The sequence below is a fragment of the Nycticebus coucang genome, chromosome 18, assembly GCF_027406575.1.
Source record: "Nycticebus coucang isolate mNycCou1 chromosome 18, mNycCou1.pri, whole genome shotgun sequence".
Lineage (NCBI taxonomy): Eukaryota > Metazoa > Chordata > Mammalia > Primates > Lorisidae > Nycticebus > Nycticebus coucang.
The window spans coordinates 23,470,603-23,491,562 of record NC_069797.1 but is presented as its reverse complement, the minus strand read 5'-3'; the positions used below and the strand labels follow the sequence as shown (position 1 = coordinate 23,491,562).

The following is a 20,960-nucleotide window of genomic DNA, read 5'->3' as shown; positions in this document are numbered from 1 at the left end:
GTGGCATCATAGCTCACAGCAACCTCCAACTCTTGGGTTCAAGCGATCCTCTTGCCTCAGTTTTTCTATTTTTAGTAGAGACAGGGTCTTGCTTTTGCTCAGGCTGGTCTCAAATTCGTGAGCTCCACCCTCCTTGACCTCCCAGAGTGCTAGAATTACAGGTGTGAGCCACCGCACCCAGCTCCTATTTTGATATTTTGAGAGGGGAAAAGACACTAATAGTTCTTCATAGCCATTTAATTATCAAAAGCAGATAATCTTTCTCCAGAGAGTATTGCCCTAGAAGAAGCCAAGATTCAACCATTTTATTATGCTTAATTGGTCCAAACACATCTGTACAGTATTTTGTCATTTCTTATAGGATCAATCAGTTTATAAGCAGGGGACCAAACTGTCTAAGACATTCTTTCAAATACCATGGACAGTCTCTTCATTCTGGATCCAGTGAGCACTTTTCAGAGACCGGGGCCTGCTAGAGCACCCCCATGCCAGGGTCTCAACTGTACACAGTTGTGCACATCTGGCTCAGTCTTTATAGCACTAGCCATGGTCCTGAACTTTTAGCCAGTGTTCAGGGATGCCTGATCACGCATGATTTATTTGTGTTAGAAATGGTTATATTTAGGGGCGGCGCCTGTGGCTCAGTCGGTAAGGCGCCGGCCTCATATACCGAGGGTGGCGGGTTCAAACCCGGCCCCGGCCAAACTGCAACCAAAAAATAGCTGGGCGTTGTGGCAGGCGCCTGTAGTCCCAGCTGCTTGGGAGGCTGAGGCAAGAGAATTGCTTAAGCCCAGGAGTTGGAGGTTGCTGTGAGCTGTGTGAGGCCACGGCACTCTACCAAGGGCCATAAAGTGAGACTCTGTCTCTACAAAAAGAAAAAAAAAAGAAACGGTTATATTTAGGTCAAATAAGATCGACAGATCCTAGATACCTTATCTTACTGAATTCTTTTTTTTTTTTTTTGCAGTTTTTGGCCGGGGCTGGGTTTGAACCCTCCATCTCCGGCATATGGGGCCGGCGCCCTACCCCTTTGAGCCACAGGCGCCACCTTGAATTCTTAAGCTTTCTGTTCTTTCACAGATTAACTTATTCTTACCATTGCTGACTTTCTGAAAAGTTTTCTATAAAGTTGGGTTTTGGTTTTATTAGTGTTTTTTTTCCTCATTCACTCAATAGGAGGCTAGGATATTTAGCCTTCTATTTACATGATAAAAGAAAATATTGTATTTTTATTTTATTTTATTTTTTTCAGTTTTTGGCCAGGGCTGGGTTTGAACCCACCACCTCCGGCATATGGGGCCAGCACCCTACTCCTTTGAGCCACAGGCACCACCCGAAAATATTGTATTTTTCATACAACATTCATTGTGTTGGTAAAGTATTAGGGATGTGGGATAGTTTATCATGTTCCTCAGCAAATTATTTCTCTAGCTAGAGTTGGTCTCTGGAACAAGTAAAACTTGGAGTTATTTCTGTCCAGCTTAAGTACCTGAACAGTTTCCAGAAATGTATATTTTTTTTCTGAGGGGTAAAGGATTTTAAAAGCTTCTTTGTAGCTTTAATGTTTCTGTACAGAAATATGTTTATCTCTGTAACACTGTGGTAGAGTTTTAATACAGTATTTAGTTTTTTATTGAGCTTTGTAAAAGGTTAAATTTTAGCATAGCTGCTCAGGGATTAAATCAGATTGGAAAATCCATTCTGACTCCACATGTTACTACAAAGAAATAAATGGTTATTTATATTGAGCTACAGGGGATAGTACACTTTAATTTTAAACTTTTGTAGGAAAGTTAAATGTTTCACAATGATATTGGGATATAATCTTCAATTACTTTTTCAATTGGTGGAATCTCTGATGGTGTTCACCTCTTTTCCAACCTGTGAAATCTATATTTGGACAAATCACCAGCTCCCATGAGTAGCTTCATGTAAATAGATGCCCTCCAAGCAGATCGCATGCCTCAGGTATTTGTCTTTTAGAAATCACAGAGTGCGAAACATCCAGATAAACACATTTCTTTCATGGGGAAAGACTGCAAACACCAGGTCCTTGATTAAAAACCCTTAATGCTGCATCTCTGCTAGTTGTAAAGAGATATCAGAATGGAGGCGAGTTTTGCTCTATGGGGAAACCAATTGTGTACTGTATTTTTTTTTTTTTTTTTTTTTGGCCGGGGCTGGGTTTGAACCCACCACCTCCAGCATATGGGACCGGCACCCTACCCCTTGAGCCACAGGCGCCGCCCTGTGTACTGTATTATTGATAAGTAAATCTGCCTAATTCAGTTACCAGAAACTGCTTGGCACTGGGCCATGCATCTAAGATGTCATTCCTTGAACATACAAGGAAACACTTGCAGCTATAGGAACTGTATTTGATCATAATATTGTAGTTTGTAGAAAAAACTAGAGGAAGAAAAAATAACCAGTTCAGGCTTAAGTTGTATTTTCAGAGTCTGCTCTTATTCACACAGAAGTAACTATAGAAACATCAGCTTTTGTATATAATGCTCAGATGTGCACTTGAGTATCAAATTCATTAAATACCAATCTTGTACATGGATGTGTATGGCTGGTTTCTTGAGTCTATTTTCCTATCACAGAAAAACTGCTTAGAAAATATTAAGTATTAGTCTTTCATTGTCACTAATTTGGTAAGACATAACCTTCTTAAATATATACTGTGTACCCTAGGAAGGTAGGATGGTTGGTTTTTAACCTAAATCTGATGTAAGTCAGATTTTTTTTTTTTTTGTAAGTCAGATTTTAACCTAAATGTGATATAAGTCACATACCTTCTTTTCTTCAGAAAAATGGTGCTCCATTTAGAACTTGGACACAAGATTGGAGGATACAGAGAGGGAAGGTCACAGAAATTGAAAACAGATCTGCCTTCGGATCTCACAGTCTGGCAGGAGTGAGGGAACACCGCCTGGTAAGCGAGCAATGGCAGGAGGTTTCTGCTGACCGACAGTGAAGCATAGAGGCTGGGTGCGCACAAGCAGGAGCTCCTATCAGGCCGAAGCCGCACTTGTCCCTCAGGCCACATTAAAAGAACCAGGACAATTAGTTTGAGGAGAAGAAAAGGAGGTTTAATTTGCAGGCAAATGAGAAAGGATGGAGTTCATCTTCCTATCTAAGGGCAGAAATTTAGAGCTTTTGAAAGGGAGGGTATAACTGCAGTTGATGGTTCTCATCCCATTTTCAGAGAAACAATTTCCTGACTTCTACCTGGACAGATCCCTTGAGCCATCGCCTGTGGTACAAAGAACAAAGGACACTTCCCGGCCTCTGATCACTGGCTCTGAGGAGGGATGCAGGTTTCAGTTCCCGAAATTCGTGTGCGGAGTTGGATAAAATATTTTTACCCTTTTTCAGGCCACTCCGTTTCCGGAAGAGGTCCGAGGAAGACCTCCTACGGGAAGTGACCTTGGAGTCGGGTCTGGGGGGCTTCTGCACTCCGCGCGGTCACAAGGCCTGGCGAGCTTTGAGAACAGTAGGACGAATTTAGAAAGGATAAATTTGCCACAGCAGGGAATTAAACAGAAAGCCTCAGAGACTACACTCGGGCCGACTCCGCGAGACAGCGCAGGAAACGGGACTCGAGGCTGCACCGGAGGCCCCCGGCAGAGGGCGCGATCCCGCCCACCGGCCTTAAGTCTCAGAGCGCCGGGGAGGGCAGCGCTTCCGGGGAGGGCGGGGCTTCCGGCTGCGCGCTAGGTCAGGGGGCGCCTGGGCCAGATTCGTCCTTCGCATTTGCACGTGTTGAGACTGCAGCCTCTGGCGCGATGCTCCCTCTGCTCCGCTGTGTGCCCCGTGTCCTGGGCCCCGCTGCTGCCGGCCTCCGCGCCGCCGCGCCCGCCCCGCCGCTTCGGCAGCTACTGCAGCTGGCGCCCCGCCCGTGCGCCCGGCCCTTCGGATTGCTCTGCGTGCGCGCGGGGTCGGAGCGGCGGCCCGGCCTCCTGCGGCCTCCCGGGCCCTGCGCCTGTGGCTGCGGCTGCGGCGCGCTGCACACCGAGGGTGAGTTTCGCGCACGCGGGTTCCGGGCGTTTTGGCTAAGGGTCGGGGTCTGGAGAGGGAAAGCGTAGACTGCCACGACAAGATCACCTGGACCCGACTCCCGAGGTCCGGTACATTTGGCATCCAGCAGATAAAACCCACGTGTGATCACGTTCCTCTTCCTCTCCCATCCACCAAATGTTTCTCGAAAACGGAGGTTTTAGGAAGTGTGTGGTTATGTTTGCTAGCAGGTGGAAGGTAATTTGGAATTATTTTGGTTTATAGCGAAAGGTGGTAATGAGTGTATTAATTGGAAATCACTTTGCCAGAATACGGTATTTTTACAGATGAGAAAACAGGCTTAATAGTGTGATTTGGTTCTCTGAGCAACCATAATAACAGAGATATCAGAAACTGTCCAAATCCAGATTCCTGGCAGCAGTAACCTGGGTAATCGTTTTATGTGAAATCACTTGGCTTTCCTTTTTTGTATCACTTGGATTCTTTCTAGGGGACAAAGCTTTTGTTGAATTTCTGAGTGATGAAATTAAGGAGGAAAAGAAAATCCAGAAGCATACGTCTCTCCCCAAGATGTCTGGAGGTTGGGAGTTGGAATTGAATGGGACAGAAGCAAAATTAGTGCGGAAAGTTGCTGGGGAACAGTAAGTACTGCGCTGGGGACTCCAGGGGAACAAATCTGTGACCCTACAAGACCTGTCCTGGGTCATCTCCAGAGTAGCCTTGAGTTAAGGTGGACATTTTGATGTGAAAAATGGTTTTCAAAAGACAGTATTCATTTGAACAATTTCATAAGTTCCTGATGGCTCATCAAAGGAACACAGATTTGCTGTGGGTTGGTTACTAAAGAGACTTAATACTGGATAGGTAAGAGGCACACAAAAGTATGTTGCTGGAAATCTACTGGTTGGTAGAGATTCAGTGAATCTTTACTATTGAGGTAAGCCACACCCAGCCTAAATTTAGGCCTGCAGATTCAGAAGTTCGTATGGTATTGAAAGGATTAGTTTGATCTCTAGCTTACAGTCTTGATAAAAACTGGCCTAGCCCTGCCCCCTAATCTTTACAGCTACCGAAAATGCAAGATTACCAGGTGCGGTGGCTCACGCCTGTAATCCTAGCGCTCTGGGAAGCCAAGGCAGGTGGATTGCCTGAGACCAGCTTTAGTAAGAGTGAGACACATCTCTAAAAATAGCCAGGCCAGGGTTGTGGTGGGTGCCTGTAGTCCCAGCTATTCAAGAGCTGACAAAGCAACTTCAGGAGAATTGCTTGAGTCCAAGAGTTTGAGGTTGCTGTGAGCTATGATGCAGGAGTACTCTACTGGTGGTAGACTTAAGTGTTTATACTTTCCTGTATTATACAGTCACCCCTAATCCCATTACACAGATAAACTTTTAGAATCTTCCAGTTTTTCTTGAAATGTTTTTATAATTGGCCTCATGATAATACAAGCAATTCTCTTATCTTTTTCTATGATAGCTTTGAGATTTAATTTATATACCATAAAATTCACCCTTTTATTAAAGTATACAATGAGGTGGTTCTTTGTATTCACAAAATTACGTATCAGTCGCACTAATTCTAGAACATTGTCATCACCTCAAAGCCCCATCAGCAGTCACTCTCTTTCTTCCTTCCTCAAGCTCTGGCATACAGCAGAGCTACTTTCTCTGTAATCACCTGGTTTGGGAAATGGAATCATACACATTGGGGCTTTTTGTGTCTGCCTTCTTTCACTCAACATTGTTTTCAAAGTTTATCCTTGTTGCCAGGCGCAGTGGCTCATTCCTATAATCCTAGCAGTCTGGTAAGGCAAAGTGGGCAGATCACTTGAACTCAAGAGTTTGAGACCAGGCTGAGCAAGAGCAAAACCCCTGTCTCTACTAAAATAGAAAAAATTATGTGGGCACTCTGGTGAGCACCTATGGTCCCAAGAGGGCTGAGGGATGAGGATTGCTTAAGTCCAAGAATATGACACCAGGGCACTCAACCCTAGGGCAACAGAGTGAGAATCTGTCTCCAAAAAAAAAGTTCATCCTGTTGGTAGTAGCACATATCAGTACTTAGCTTCTTTTTATGGCCAAAGAATATTTCATTGTATAGATATACCACAATTATTTAGTCATCAATTAATAGACATTTGACTTATTGCCACCTTAGTTATATGAATAGTACCGTGAACATTTGTATGTAAGTTTTTCTGTCAACGTGATTTCTTTTCTCATGAATATGAAGAGTGGATTTGCTGAGTCTTGTAACAACCATTGATCATTGTAGCCATCCTAGTAGTGGATATGAAGTAGTGTCTCATTGTGGTTTTTGATTTAACTCCTCTGATGACTAATGATGTTGAGCATCTTTGTGTGTTTATTGTCCATTTGTATCTCTTCTTTGGCGAAGTGTCTGTTCAGATTCTTCACCCATTTTTCACCTATTTGTCTATTTATTATTGTTAGAGCTGTTTATATTTTCCAGGTAGTATTTTCTCCCATCCTTTGGGCTTTTCAATTTCTTTTTTTTTTTTTTTTTTAAGTTGATGACTACTTTTATTTTGATCACATACCATACTTTTACTTCCCCTCCTCCCATGTTTTATGTTTTTGATGTCATACTTCAATTTCTTGGTTGTACCCTTTGACACGGGTTTTTTATTTTGATGAAGTTTACCTGTTTTTCCTTTTGTTAGTTGTGCTTTTTAGCGCCACGTCTAAGAAAGCACTGCAAGACCCAGAGTTGTAAAGATTTATACCTATGTTGTCATCTAACAGTTTTATAGTTTTAACTCATGTTTAGGTCTGTGATCCATTTTGAGTTAGGTTTTGTGTATGGTTTTTAGCAGGGTTCTGATTCTTTTTTGCTAGTATATGATGTGTTTCTTTTTCCCCATATATAGGTCAGTATGTATTCTGCAACCTCACCTAAACCAGTTTTGGGTCATTGTAAATAATGCTCTGATTAACATCACTGCATTTCTGTGCCCCAGAGCTCAGCTTGGTCAGTGCTACTGCAATTTTGACAAATTTGTGGCTGAATCTCAAACTGCTCTAGTACCTGTGGGGAGACAGCCAGTGAGCATGATTCCAGAGGGCAGTGACTAGCATGCTCTCGTCTTAAAATTGTCATTAGTTGATGATTCTGGCATACTTTGAGATTATAAAACTTCGCAAGAGTACTCAAGAATCCATCTGTCCTGTAGCATACTGTCTTTGTGAGGGCAGCCCTCCAGTGCTTTTGCTTCCCTTCCTCCCAGGGGCAGATTTTGTTATGGAGAAAAGCTCCTAGAAAGGCTTCTCTTCCATCCCACTCGCTTTGCCTTTACCAAGAGTTCTATGGAAAGACCAGGGCCAACAGTGTCAGGGGCTATGGCTGTGAGCTCTGGGATGCTGGCCCATGGAAGTAGCCCACACATGATGGTTTGGCTGAGATAAACTAGGGCCTCTTCCGGCAGCTGGCACATAGTCGGCATACTTTGGACTTGCTGAATCAGACTCAGGGCTAGATATAGGCTCCCAGCCTTTTTGAAATTCTGCAAATAATTCACATGCACAATTAGGATGAAGGCATTGTTTCAATAAGGCTTTTTAACTATAGCATGTTTCCATGTGTTAATCTACTCAGTTAAAACTGCCTTGTTTTGGGCAGCGCCTGTGGCTCAGTCAGTAAGGCGCTGGCCCCATATACCAAGGGTGGCGGGTTCAAACCCGGCCCCCGCTGAACTGCAACCAAAAAAAAAAAAAAACTGCCTTGTTTTTGTGTTCTGCTTTGCTAGGATCACTGTCACTTTCAACATTAACAACAGCATCCCACCAACATATGATGGTGAAGAGGAGCCCTCACAAGGGCAGAAGGTTGAGGAACAGGAGGTAAGCTCTTCTTAGCTTTTAATCTCAGTTCTGATAGCTGTCCCAGGGGCTTAAAAGAACACTACTTTCTTCTTTTTTTTAATTCCTTCTAATGTTAGAAGAGAGAAGGCAAAGGACTCCCATCCTTGGGACTTGCAGAGTTGCAGAATCAATAGTTGGCCAGCTTTAGCCTTGAGGCTGTGGCCCCTTTTCTTTTTCAGGGGTTGAATAAATTGCCATCTGCAGGCTCAGGCTTTGCAGTTTGGCCTGTATTGACAGAAAGGTATTGAAAGCCAAGTGTGATAGCTTACAGCTATAATCCTAACCCTCTGGGAGGCCAAGGCTGGAGGATCTCTTGAGCTCAAGATTTCAAGACCACCCTGAGCCAGTGTGAGATCCCAGTCTCTTCTAAAAATAGATTAGCCAGGCACCATGGCTCATGCCTGTAGTCCCAGCTACTCGGAAGGCTAAGACAGGAGGACCATTTTAACCCAGGAGTTTAAGGTTGCTGTGAGCTAGGCTGACAGCATGGTACTCTAACCCAGGAGACAGAATAAGACTCTGTCTCAAAAAAGAAAGGAATTGAAACTATCTCAAACCCTCCCATGATGGGGATGTGTTTAATACTAGAGATTATTTGGTATGTTTCCATGTGAGGAAACATGTCACAAGCTGGTAACAAGCACTCAACTCAGATAAGAAAGCCAGGGGCAAGGGAGATTTTAACTGTTGAGTAGTCAAGCTGTTAAGAGATCTTAGAACTTCAGGCAAACTTTGCAGTGTATGGATAGAGAAATAGGCCCAAGAAGCTTAAGGGACTGATCTAAATGGCACAGAGCTAGGACTGGAATGCACATTTCTTGATTCTAAACTCAGTGTGTTCTTTAAACAAGGTGCTAACAAAAGTGTTACACTGTATTAAGATTCCAAGCTGCGTATTTGGGAATGCTATAGCAAAAGACTATTAAAGTGGCTACATAAAGTGGTCATCAGATACTCTGAACTAAGACCTTTGTTCAGGCATTCAGCCCTGTTCTACAAAGGCATCTACTGACTTTCTTGTTTCAACAGCCTGAACTGACGTCAACTCCTAATTTCGTGGTTGAGGTTATGAAGAATGATGGCAAGAAGGCCCTTGTGCTGGACTGCCACTATCCAGAGGATGAGGTATGCAGGATGGAATGCCAGCCCCTTGGGAACAAGGAGTTTCTGGGACCTTCCTGGTCCTTTTTAGTAGACACTTAAAGACTTTGTACCTTAAACCAGCAAAGCAGGGAAAGAGAGAGAACAAGAGTAAAACATGGTACATTTCAAGCTGTAAATAGTCCTTTAGCTTTGCTTGAGTATGGCTTGTCCTGGAAAACTTCAGTTTCTCCTAAATATGTTTCCTCTCAGGTTGGACAAGAAGAAGAGGCTGAAAGTGACATTTTCTCTATCAGGGAAGTTAGCTTTCAGTCCACCCGTGATTCTGAATGGAAGGACACTAATTACACACTCAACACAGATTCCCTTGACTGGGTGAGTAGTTGAAAAGAGGAGAGATGTTTTTGGGCTTTGCACATGGGAGGGTCCTAGCTGAAGAACAGAAATAAGTATCTTTTTTTTTTTTGAGACAGTCTCACTATGTTGCCCTGGGTAGAGTGCGTCACAGCTCATAGCAATCTCCAACTCCTGGGCTTAAGTGATTCTCTTGCCTCAGCCTCCTAAATAGCTGGGACTACAGTCATCCACCATAACGCCCAGCTAATTTTTTGGTTATAGTTGTCATTGTTGTTTGGCAGGCCTAGGCTGGATTCGAACCTGCCAGCTCTAGTATATTTGGCTGGCGCCTTAGCCACTTGAGCTACAGGTGCCAAGCCAGAAAGAACTATTTTTTTTTTTTTTTTTTTGTAGAGACAGAGTCTCACTGTACCGCCCTCAGGTAGAGTGCCATGGCGTCACACGGCTCACAGCAACCTCTAACTCTTGGGCTTATGTGATTCTCTTGCCTCAGCCTCCCGAGCAGCTGGGACTACAGGCGCCTGCCACAACGCCCGGCTATTTTTTGTTGTTGCAGTTTGGCCGGGGCTGGGTTTGAACCCGCCACCCTCTCACTGAGCCACAGGCGCCGCCCCCGGGAAAGAAGTATCTTAATTAAGCATTACAGATTATCCTTTTTTTTTTTTTTTAATTAGTAAATGTTGTTCCTTGTAGGCCTTGTATGACCATCTAATGGATTTCCTTGCGGACCGAGGGGTGGACAACACTTTTGCAGATGAGTTGGTAGAACTCAGCACAGCCCTGGAACACCAGGAGTACATTACTTTTCTCGAAGACCTCAGAAGTTTTGTCAAGAGCCAGTAGAGCACACAGAGACACTGAAAGCCTTACTTTTATGGCAGGCTTTGGCCAGTGAATGAATCCCAGTCTACAGCCAGACACCTGTGCTTTGAAAATGGTTATCATCCTCCTATCATGGATATAAAAACAGCAAATGTAAATTATTTCTTTTGCACTCACTCACTATTCATTTGGCTTTTTTCTGTACAAATCTAGATTTTTGTATAACATAATAATAGACAATAAAATTGGTTTATCTCCTCCAAGGTAGTTTATCGTTTCCATTTCTATTTCTTCCCCTCCAACCTTGCTCTTTGCATCACAAAACACCAAGAGCAGAGATGTTTGGAAAGTTTTAATACAAAAATGTTATCAATAAAAGGTTTGTATACACAAGGCTCCTTCTCAGAGGGAGTAGAGTTGTTTAAAGGATCACAGCCCAAGTATCACAAGCCTGGATTTAAATTAAAAAAAAAAAAAAAATAGTTTAAGTTATATTCTGGTCATGAAAATCATCCTAACATTTGGTTAAAAGTTATAATCAATAATTTGAATTCCTACACATTAGAAGATGCCAATTGAGTCCAATTACAATTATAAATTAGTTCGGTGGTATAGTTTGTCAAGGAGGCCACTGATGAGCCTCCCCTCATAGGCTTTGTCCTGCAACCTTCAAACAGCTCTGGAAACCAGTAGCAGCATAGTTTTCAAGCTAAGATCAAATCCTGGAGCTTGAACTAATCAAATGTCCTCACCCTTAGGAAACCAGTGACCAGAGGATTATTCAAACTCTTCACAGCTTAGAGCTCTGAGCCCAGCAAGGAGGTGAGACTTCAACTTACAAGATTGACATGGGCATGTATTAGAGGTGAGGTGCAAACTGCATGCTTATTGCAGACAGAGACAACTCTTGAGCCCCACTGATTGTCAGTAAGCACCTGAGTATTAAACTGGCTCCTGACTCCATGCTCAGGGATCTATTAACCTTGACTCCTTCCACTTTATTGGTATGATACAGGTATTTGGCTTTCTAAGGAAGGCACTATAACTCTCCTGATAGGTTTAACACATTCCATCCCCATGGCCACCATCAAATCTCAAATATTCCAAGTCCTTGAAATATATTACCACCTTCAACATGAATGCTAAATTACCCTACAGCCTGACCTCCCAGGATCTTAACCCTTCTGTCAACTAAAAGTCCAGTGGCAAACTGGAACTCTAAAGCATTTCAAATGTCTACCTTTCAGAATGTTGAATTTTGGGAGTCTACTGAATATAATTTTTTTTTTTAAGACAAAGAGTCTCACTTTTGTCATCCTTGGTGGAGTGCCATGGTATCACAGCTCACAACAACCTCCAGCTCTTCAGCTTAAGCGATTCTCTTGCCTCAGCCTCCTGAGTAGCTGGGACTACAGGCGCCCACCACAATGCCCGACTATTTTTTTATTTTTTCGTTGCAGTTTGGCCAAGGCTGAACCCACCACCCTCGGTATATGAGGCCAGTGCCCTACTCACTGAGCCATAGGCACCACCCATAATTTTCTCTTTCTCTTGTTTCCCATCTTTGCTGTGATATCCCCTTTCCCAACAATGTTCTCCCTGTCCCTGGAGCCAGCATTGCAATCATATTCTCTCTAAGACCGCTGTGCTGAGCTGCAGGGCATTGGTGCAGGTGAGTGGAATGCCTAGGGTTCCTGACAAACGCTGAGCTGCAGCTGTCCACTCAGCAGTTAGGCAGTCTGAATTGCCCTCACCATCTCCTGCAGCACTTGGTCTGAGATTTTCACACTGAAGGACCTCCACACTTCAGCTCTGCTATCATTACAGTCTGGATGACTCCTCTGTGTACTTGGCTAAGGCAGAAGCCAAAACCATCTGACTTGTACCTCTTCAACTTCTTCCACTTTAACTCTTTTGCACAAATATATTTAGCACCTACTTATGTGCCAAGCACTGGGAGTAAAAGAGTCTGGCCTCAAGGACAAAGACATGAACAGGAAACTGCAACTCACAGGTGACATGGCTTTAGGTAGTCAGGCTAGGCACTAAACCTGGGACCTCTATGAAGACTCTTGAGGGACAAGCCTGATGTTCCTGTCCTATATCTTCTGCAAAACTGGTGCCAGGATGGCCTATCTGGGTGTTAGGAAATGACCAGCTGGACAGAAGACCTCTGCTGCTGACCTAACAAACAGACAGTGCAGCCTGGATTCTTGATTCCCAGACCAATGCTCCCACCACAATCCTATGCTGATTCTTCCTCCCCCTTCAGGGAATGATTGGCCTTTTTGCTGACATGATTTGTGACTTCACTTTTCCACACAAGTGAATTCCTTGGAGAATAAACACCACTAAACATTTACCTGTTTCTAAGCCATTATTTCTACCAAGGTGGGAATAAAACTGACCACCGATCCCCCCACTTCCCACAAACTGGGTCCCATGAGAAGCTTACCAGACAGCTCATGAGAAGATTGGACGTATCTTCTGTTCCTTCAATGACTGAAAATTCAGGGGTGTGAAGACAACGTGCACTGTGCTCCTTGACACTACCCTCTAAACAGGCACGAAACTTCTGCTCTGTCAACTCTGGACACTGAAAAAATACATTCAACCTGATAACAATTTGAAAACCCTGACTGCTCCTGCCAACCAATACATGTACACTCTGGCTTACTGTGATGGCTTGATTTCTTGAATCTTTCAAGACACTCTCAGTCCATCACTTCTTAATATCTCAATTTAACTGCCTCTTCAGATTACCAATGACCTCCAGGACTGCTATAACAAAGAACATTTATTGAAACAGAGCCTGAACCTGTCACCCTGGGTAGAGTGCCGTAGCATCACAGCTCACAGCAACCTCCACCTCATGGGCTCAAGCGATTCTCCTGCCTCTGCCTCCCAAGTAGCTGGGACTACAGGCGCCCACCACAACACCCAGCTATTTTTTGGTTGCAGCTGTCATTGTTGTTTGGTGGGCCCGGGCTAGATTTGAACCCACCAGCTCAGGTGTATGTGGCTGGCGCCTCAGCCACTTGAGCCACAGGCGCCGAGCCTAAAGTCTTGTTTTTATAATAAGCTTAAAAGTTTAGGAAACACTCAAAAAAGATAAGTGGCTAAAAGAAAGGGGGGGGGTTGCGTGATGGCTCATGCCTGTAATCCTAGCACTCTGGGAGGCCAAGGCAGGTGGATTGCCTGAGCTCAGGTGTTTGAGACCATCCCAAGCAAGAGCCAGACCCCGTTTCTAAAAATAGCCATGCATTATAGTGACTGCCTGTAGTCCCAGCTACTTGAGGCAAGACGATCTCTTGAGCCCAAGAGTTTGAGGTTGCTGTGAGCTGCAACGCTATGGCACTCCACCCAGTGTAACAAGAGACTTTCCTCCCTCCCCCGGCCCCCCCGAAAAAAAAGAACAGGCTGGGGCAGCGCCTGTGGCTCAAAGGAGTAGGGCACCGACCCCATATGCCAGAGGTGGCGGGTTCAAACCCAGCCCCAACCAAAAAAAACTGCAAAAAAAAAAAAAAAAAAGAACAGGCTGATGGGAGGCTCACTTGAGGCCAGGAGATTAAGACCAGCCTGGGTAATGTAGTAAGATCCTGTCTCTTTAAATTGCAGGGACAAAAATTAGCCAGATGTAGTGGTGAGTGCCTGTAGTCCTAGCTGCTCAGGAGGCTGAGGTAGGAGGATGCTTGAGCCTAGAAGATCAAGGCTGCAGTGAGTTATGTTCATGCCACTGCACTCCAGCCTGGGTGACAGACCTTGTCTCAAAAAATTAAAAAGAGCCATTGTAGAAAATGGTGTATACTCAGCTTCTAGATCTACTTCATAGAAGCAACACTAGAAAGCAGAACTATGTATTACAGGGTTGTTTATGTAAAAAAGATGGCTCAGCTCACCAGTCAGCAGAGCCCCACTCAAAGACTGGCAAATAAGTCTGTATGTTTGAAACTTATCATAAAATGTGTCATTTTTATAATGTGCCATTTTAAACAATTGCTCAGTTAACTGGCAAACTTGCAGTTCCCATGATGGCAAGTGAGAGGGCTCCTGCATTTTAAGGTCGTGGAAGCTTAACTTCTGAATTAGGTTTGTCTTCACATATGGAAAATTATAATGGAAGATCAGATATGGGCATTTCCAATCCTAAACTGGGATGTCTATAAAGATCTTAAGCAGCAGTGGCTGTTTGCAAGTGTTTACCTATTTCATGTTGTGTATATTCTCATTATAGTTGACTTGAAGCTACCAATGTGACATCACTGAACATGAAATTGGGACGTGATGTGCACAGTCAGTCCTGGAGGTTCAAGAAAGTAGATGTAAGGCGAGAAAAGGTGGTACGAAATCTGTGTTGGAACACTCACATGAGATGGGATGGACAGGCCACACTGACACATGACCACACCGCCTGTGATTCTCAGGTTGTACCTAGAAGCAGAATTAGGATCCCAGAGCATCATGGCCACCAGATCTGGATCACCAAACCTCTTCAGGCAACAAATTTGGGGGGAAATTCCACTCACCCTGGAGTGGGGGATGGGAACCAGTAATGCTGAAAAGTTTTATAAACTCTTACTTTTTACACAGAGGACAGATGAGGGGGTTTGCTTCCCACTCAGCCAGCAGGACGCTGAGACACTTCTCATCAAACTGCAAGCTCTTCTCATATTCACTGATGATGGACTGTTCTGCAAGGCAAAGGCAGCAGGGTGCTTCACTGGGTTTCACTCAGATTGAATTTAATGTATTTAACGCTAAGCTTCACCTTCAAAGGCTTCCTCCAAACAAGGGAAAGATTGGGTAAAACCACACTACCACTCACTGGTATTTACTGTTCTCCCTGGTTAGCTTCATCATGCATCTCTTCCCCTGCTCTCTATCCCATCCTTGTGAGTACAAGAGATGAAGCCCACTAAGGGACAAGGAGGCAACTTTCACGTACATCTCTGGAGGCCACAGGAGCAGAGATGTGGAATGTCAGGGTCCCAGTGACAACTGGGGAAAGCTGACATTTAACAAAGCAATAACTTCTGACACCAGGCCCAACTAGCTGAGCCTAAAGTGATATGCTTCCCAGTGTCTGCATACCCGGAACCTGTGTTGTTCAGAATCTGTATGCTCATTCATTCAGAAAACATGCAACAGTACCTGGGATGTGCTAGTCATAGGGGTACATGGATGAAAATGATGCCTGCCCTTATGAGTTCACAGTCTAGAGGCAGGGGTCACCAAACTATACACACTCTTGTTTACACAGGGTCTATAACTGCTTTTCCACTACAACAGCAGAGCTGAGTAGTTGTGCCAGAGACCACAAAGACTGCAAAGTCTAAAATATTTACAATCTGGCTCTTCCCCAAAAGTTTGCCAACACCTTCTTTAGAATGTTCATTATGGCAATATAGTACAACATAGTGAATCCTTATCACTTCAGAGTTTTTAGTTAAATATATCCAAAAAGAAATATTTAGTGAGTCTTATGTTTCAGCACTAAGGTAAGTTTTATAAGTGGGGGGAAGGGCAAATCAATTTAAAAAGACTGGCAAGGTGCAGTGGCTCAGAGTGCTGGCCTTTAATCCCAACACTCTGAGAGGCTGAGATGGGAGGATTGCTTGAGGTCAGGAGTCAGCAACATAGCAATACCTCATCCTACCAAAAAAGAAAAAAAAAAAAAGAGATGATAACTAAACTTAAGGAATTTACTGTCTAACTGGAGTCAATAATAACAATCATAACAACACCTAACACTTATTATGTGTCAAGTACTATTTAAGTTTTATATATATATTACTTATTCACTGTTATTATCCTTATTCCAAAGATAAAGAAACTGAGAAACAGGGGAATTAAGGGCTTTGCTCAGGGCCACACCAGTTTAAAGTGGTAAAGCTGAGAAGTGAATCTTAGCATGTGGCCCGAGAGGATGTGCTTCTGCCTCCCCATAATAATGGCTATCAATGACTGAAAGCTTTCTATATGCCAGTCACTGCTCTAAGTCTTCTACATGTATTATTTATGCCTTCCAACAAATTTACAGTGTAGTCTATGGTCTCTACTTTACAGGTAATAAAAATGAACCCTAGTCAAGACAAGACCAGGTAGAATAAATGACTTGCTAAGTTATACACCCTGCTCCCTACCCAGTGCTATGGTCACCTCAAGGAGTGGTTGCAAAACCCTGGGGAATCCCTAAAGAATGGATGGGAGTGGGTGCTTAAATTGGGTAGAGCAAGGGATCTGACCATGCCCTGTATCCTGTAAAGTGGCAGGTTTACTATTAACCTATTAAGTGAGATGCAGGATAGTAAAATAAATAAGAACTGGACTCACACAATTGATTTTGCTTCCCAACTTCACCACTTACTGGCTATGTGATCTGCATGAGAATACCACCTTCCAATCTAAGAATACTATCTTATAGAGTAGTCACAAGCAGAAAACAGTATCATGAAATGAGAATTTCTTAGCACAAAGCCTCATATCCTGAAGACCTTTATTACTGGTAAGACAGACAGCTAAGACTTCAGAGTTCAGAGCCTTCTGGCCAACTGACTGAAAATGGAAATAGGAGGGGAATTCAGAACTAATCCTGATTGAAGGAAAGGTCTACCTTGATCAATCAGCTCCTGCTGGATTTCCTCCAGCACAGCCAGGTCCATTGGCTCCTCCAACTGCAAGAGAAAGTGAAATCATAAGACGTTTGAAGTAATAATCAGCCACCAAGTCCCACAGTGATTCATACATGGAAGCTCGTTCCAAGAACCCAGATTTATCTGACAAAATGAGTCCAGTCCTCCTGACCACTGGGTAATGTGATCATACTAAGTCATCAACAAATGATCAAACTATCCATGACAAGACAATGACATCAATTTGGGGAGGGATAGTATAGGGTAGCCGTTAAGATATGTTCTTGTAAGGCAGCGGGTCTCAACCTGTGGGTCGCAACCTCTTTGTAACAATGAAAATACATCCTGCATATCAGATATTTACATTATGCTTTATAACAGTAGCAAAATACAGTTATGAAGTAGCAATGAAAATAATTTTATGGTTGGGGGTCACCACAACATGAGGAACTGTATTAAAGGGTCATGGCATACAGCAAGTTCCTAATCTCTATAAAACTCAGTCTCAGCCTTTGTGAAGTGAGAATAAAACCTAGCTGAGAGGATTATTGTGAACACTAATTGTGATGATGGAAAGGCAAACACTGGCATATTGCAGGACACAAATAAGCCACTGAATAATGCATCATTATTATGTCAGACCTTGATGGCTTCAATGCAGTTTCCCACGTTTCCTTAATAGTACTCAAATTTGGGTGGCACGTGCAGCTCAGTGGGCAGGGCGCTCACCCCATATACCGAGGGTGATGGGTTCAAACCCGACCCGGGTCAAACTGCAACAAAAAAATAGCCGGGTATTGTGGCAGGCACCTGTAGTCTCAGCTACTCGGGAGGCTGAGGCAAGAGAATCACCTGGGTCCAGGAGTTGGAGGTTGCTGTGAGCTGTGACACCACAGCACATAATGGAGAAGCACATACCAAGGGCGACAAAGTAAGACTCTGTCTTTAAAAAAATAAATAAATAGAATTTGTAATTCCTGACTTCTAATCCAGTGCTCTTTTTGATGCTATAAATGGTATAATTATGGTATATATTTATAAACTATAAATGGTTTCCTATCCATACCCAGTTCCTAGCTCTGGTTGAAATTAGAATCAGAAAGTTCCTAGAGACCTTTTCAAAGAGAGATTTCTAGCTCATATTTACTGAATAATTTCCAAAGGTGGAGGCAAGAAACATAATTTCTTTCTTTTAAGAACTTCCATAAGTGATAATGTTGCAATGATGCAGCAGGTCTACATTATCTAAGGAAGTATTGATCTAGAAGAATCTAACACTAAAGGTAGATGAGCCTGAGTTAAAGGCTGTTAGAATTTGAATTGGGAGGCTGGGCCCAGTGGTGCAACCCTGTGATCCCAGTACTCTGGAAGGCCAAGATGAGAGCATCACTTGAGTTCAGGAGTTGGAGACTAGCCAGAGCAAGAGCAAGACCCTATCTCTACTAAAAATAGAAATATTAGGAGGGCATTGTGGCAGGCACCTGTAGTCCCTGCTACTCAGTAGGCGGAGGCAGAAGGATGGCTTGAACCCAGGAGTTAGAGCTTTGCTGTGAGCCATACGATCTAGCCTGGGGCAACAGAGTGAGACTCTGTCTCAAAAAATAAAAAGGAATTCTAATTGGGAGCTAGGGGGTGGATGGGCTTAGAGGACTTACATAAACAGGTATAGAGGACACTAGTTCTTGGCAGTTAGTCCCCCTCCCTGAAAACACACAGCCCAGACTGACCTGAGCCAAACTCTCTGGACAGGTATCTGTTGACCGCAAAGCGTTCCACTCTTCTTCCATCACCTCTTGCACTAAGAAGGTGTTCTGAGCTCTCCCTGGCATACTGCCTCCAGCCTGGCGGTACTTGTTTAGGAGTTTGACCCGACTGTTCTTCATTCTCTCCAGGCATCTCTTGGAAAAAGAAAAGATGGGATGGGGGCAACTCCATTAAAACACACACACACATACATAAAAAGTCTTCGATTAGCTAGTAAAACATTAAAGGAAACTTATAGCCACAAAATATCAACTATCATCCTAATTACTATTATTTTTGCATATTCCCCTCCCATCCTTATCTACTTAGAGATACATAAAATTACACTACCTTGTTTACATATTCCTATATTTCTAGATCACCATATTTCATATTAAATCTTTGATAAGGAGATACTTAAAATTACAACGCTTTGTACTTGTATTTTTAGGTCACCATATTTTATATCTTCTATACCAGCTTCCTCAATGGCTGGGTTCATAATGTCTCAGCATCCACTGTCTTATTACAGAACATTTATATTGCTTCCAAATTCTAGCTACTCCAGATACAGCTGTGGTAACGGCCTTCCTATACTTCCTGTACAACAGTGTTTCTCAACTCAGGGTGATTTTGTCCACAGGAGACACTTGACAATCCTTGGGAGACATTTTGGTTGTCACATCTCTGGATATAGAACTATTGGCATCTAGTGGGTAGAGACCAGGGATGCTGATAAACCTCCTACAATGTATAGAACAGCCATGTAGCACAAAGAACGATTGCCCTCTAATGCCAATAGCCAAGATTGAGAAACTTTGTACGTCGGTATAATCTTTCTAGTGTCAAGGTTTCTGAGATATATCCACTACTTTATAGATGCCTGGAGAAATAGGCATCATTACTTACTATCAACCATCTGTATTCAAAAGAGTCCAGGACTCACGCCTATAATCCCAGCACTCTGGGAGGCTGGGGTGGGTAAACCCCTTGCGCTCAGGAGTTGGAGACCAGCCTGAGCAAAACTGGACACCTGTCGCTACTAAAAATAGCGGGGGGAGCGCGCTCTTTTTTTTTTTTTTTTTTAATTAGAGCGCACTCTTTCTTTCCAACTCCAGCAGAATGGCTTCCGCAAACAAGAGGTGGCGACAAGAAGGGCCGTTCTCCCATAAAGGAGGTGGTGACTCGAGAATACACCACCAACATTCACAAGCCCATCATCCATGCAGTCGGTTTCAAGAAGCGTGCCCTCCGGCACTCAAAGAGATCTGGAAATTTGCCACGAAAGAGATGGGGACTACACATGTGCGCATTGATACCAGTTTCAACAAAGGAATATTGAATGTCCCATACTGTATCCGTCCGTATGCGATTGTCCAGAAAACGTAACGAAGATGAAGACTCATCAAACGAGCTTTATACTTTAGTACCTGTTACCACTTTCAAAATCCTACAGACAGTGAACGTGGATGAGAAATAACTGGTGATTGTCAGAAACATCAAATAAAGTTATAAAACCAAACAAAAAAAAAATAGCTGGGGGTTGTGGAGGAAGCCTGTAGCCCCAGCTACTCGGGAGACTGAGGCTAGAGGAAGGCTTGAGCTCTAAAGTTTTGAGGTTGCTGTGAGTCATGACGCCAGGACACTCGACCCAGGGCGACAAGGAAAAAAAAAAAAGAGGCCATAACTTAAATAAGAGCACAACCCTCCTAAGACTTATTAACTAAGGCTCTTTTGAGCCTCAGCGAATTACTCTCTAGGATAGAAATAATTTCTATCTCACAAGTGTCTCTCCTGGTGCCCACCTACCCAACAACAGTAGGTGGTGTTACTGTAAAAGTGTAAAAGATACAATCATGTCCACACTTCAAACTTAAAATACAGCCAAATCCAAAAAACAAGGCTTCCTGGGACCGAGTCCACTCGGGCTAATCCTTCACCTAGGGGACCAAACACTCCGGGAGACGGCAGGGCAGTGGCCAAGACTTACACTTTCAAGCAAGAGCCCTGGGTTCGAGGTCCACCTACGCTGTCCAGGCGCTCCCCGCACCTGCTTCACGGAGCAGGGCTGAGGAGAAAGCAGAGGACAGCGGTCCCTGGGAGTAGTCTAGGGAAGAGAACATGACCCACACCCCAAACTCACCTGCCTGAAAGCCTCTTTCCATGACGGCGAGCCCCTCAGCTTGTACAACATGCGGTGCCCAGATCCCGACGCCTCTGCCATCGCCTCTGGGCGGGAGTAGCCAGCAAAAGCTCCGCCCCCTGGGGGCGCGCAAGGATCTCCGGGGATTGTAGTTTCTGGGCCCTAGCGCGTTAGATCGCAGGGAATTCCGGGAAGTGTGGTTTTATTAACTGGCTCCACGCGGAGACAGACGCGGGCAACCCAAGGATGGGTGGCTGA

General features: G+C 43.9%; 2 protein-coding genes across 2 annotated transcripts; one reads left to right on the top strand and one right to left on the bottom strand.

Moving 5' to 3' along the window:
- Positions 1–3,684: 3,684 nt before the first annotated feature.
- LOC128570333 (complement component 1 Q subcomponent-binding protein, mitochondrial) lies at positions 3,685–10,447 on the top strand. Its single transcript, XM_053569332.1, has 5 exons — positions 3,685–4,023; positions 4,514–4,664; positions 7,790–9,029; positions 9,258–9,380; positions 10,056–10,447. The coding sequence occupies exons 1-3, from the start codon at positions 3,792–3,794 to the stop codon at positions 7,896–7,898; spliced, it is 492 nt and encodes a 163-aa protein (XP_053425307.1). The 5' UTR covers positions 3,685–3,791; the 3' UTR covers positions 7,899–9,029; positions 9,258–9,380; positions 10,056–10,447.
- Positions 10,448–10,467: 20 nt separating this feature from the next.
- On the bottom strand, positions 10,468–20,901 carry RPAIN (RPA interacting protein). Its single transcript, XM_053569329.1, has 7 exons — positions 20,703–20,901; positions 18,544–18,714; positions 16,798–16,858; positions 14,764–14,875; positions 14,552–14,615; positions 12,640–12,780; positions 10,468–10,635 (listed from the first exon to the last, which is right to left on the bottom strand). The coding sequence occupies exons 1-7, from the start codon at positions 20,781–20,783 to the stop codon at positions 10,606–10,608; spliced, it is 660 nt and encodes a 219-aa protein (XP_053425304.1). The 5' UTR covers positions 20,784–20,901; the 3' UTR covers positions 10,468–10,605.
- Positions 20,902–20,960: the final 59 nt, after the last annotated feature.

Excerpts from the sequence above, each read along its gene's own strand:
- LOC128570333 (XM_053569332.1), top strand. The coding sequence starts at position 3,792 with ATGCTCCCTCTGCTCCGCTGTGTGCCCCGTGTCCTGGGCCCCGCTGCT. Across the intron at positions 4,024-4,513 it reads CGGCGCGCTGCACACCGAGG|GGGACAAAGCTTTTGTTGAA; the intron begins GTGAGTTTCGCG and ends GATTCTTTCTAG. Across the intron at positions 4,665-7,789 it reads CGGAAAGTTGCTGGGGAACA|GATCACTGTCACTTTCAACA; the intron begins GTAAGTACTGCG and ends CTGCTTTGCTAG.
- RPAIN (XM_053569329.1), bottom strand. The coding sequence starts at position 20,783 with ATGGCAGAGGCGTCGGGATCTGGGCACCGCATGTTGTACAAGCTGAGG. Across the intron at positions 12,781-14,551 it reads GCCTGTCCATCCCATCTCAT|TGTCCAGAGTTGACAGAGCA; the intron begins GTGAGTGTTCCA and ends GTATTTTTTCAG. Across the intron at positions 10,636-12,639 it reads ATCTTCTCATGAGCTGTCTG|GCTTGTGATACTTGGGCTGT; the intron begins GTAAGCTTCTCA and ends ATTTAAATCCAG.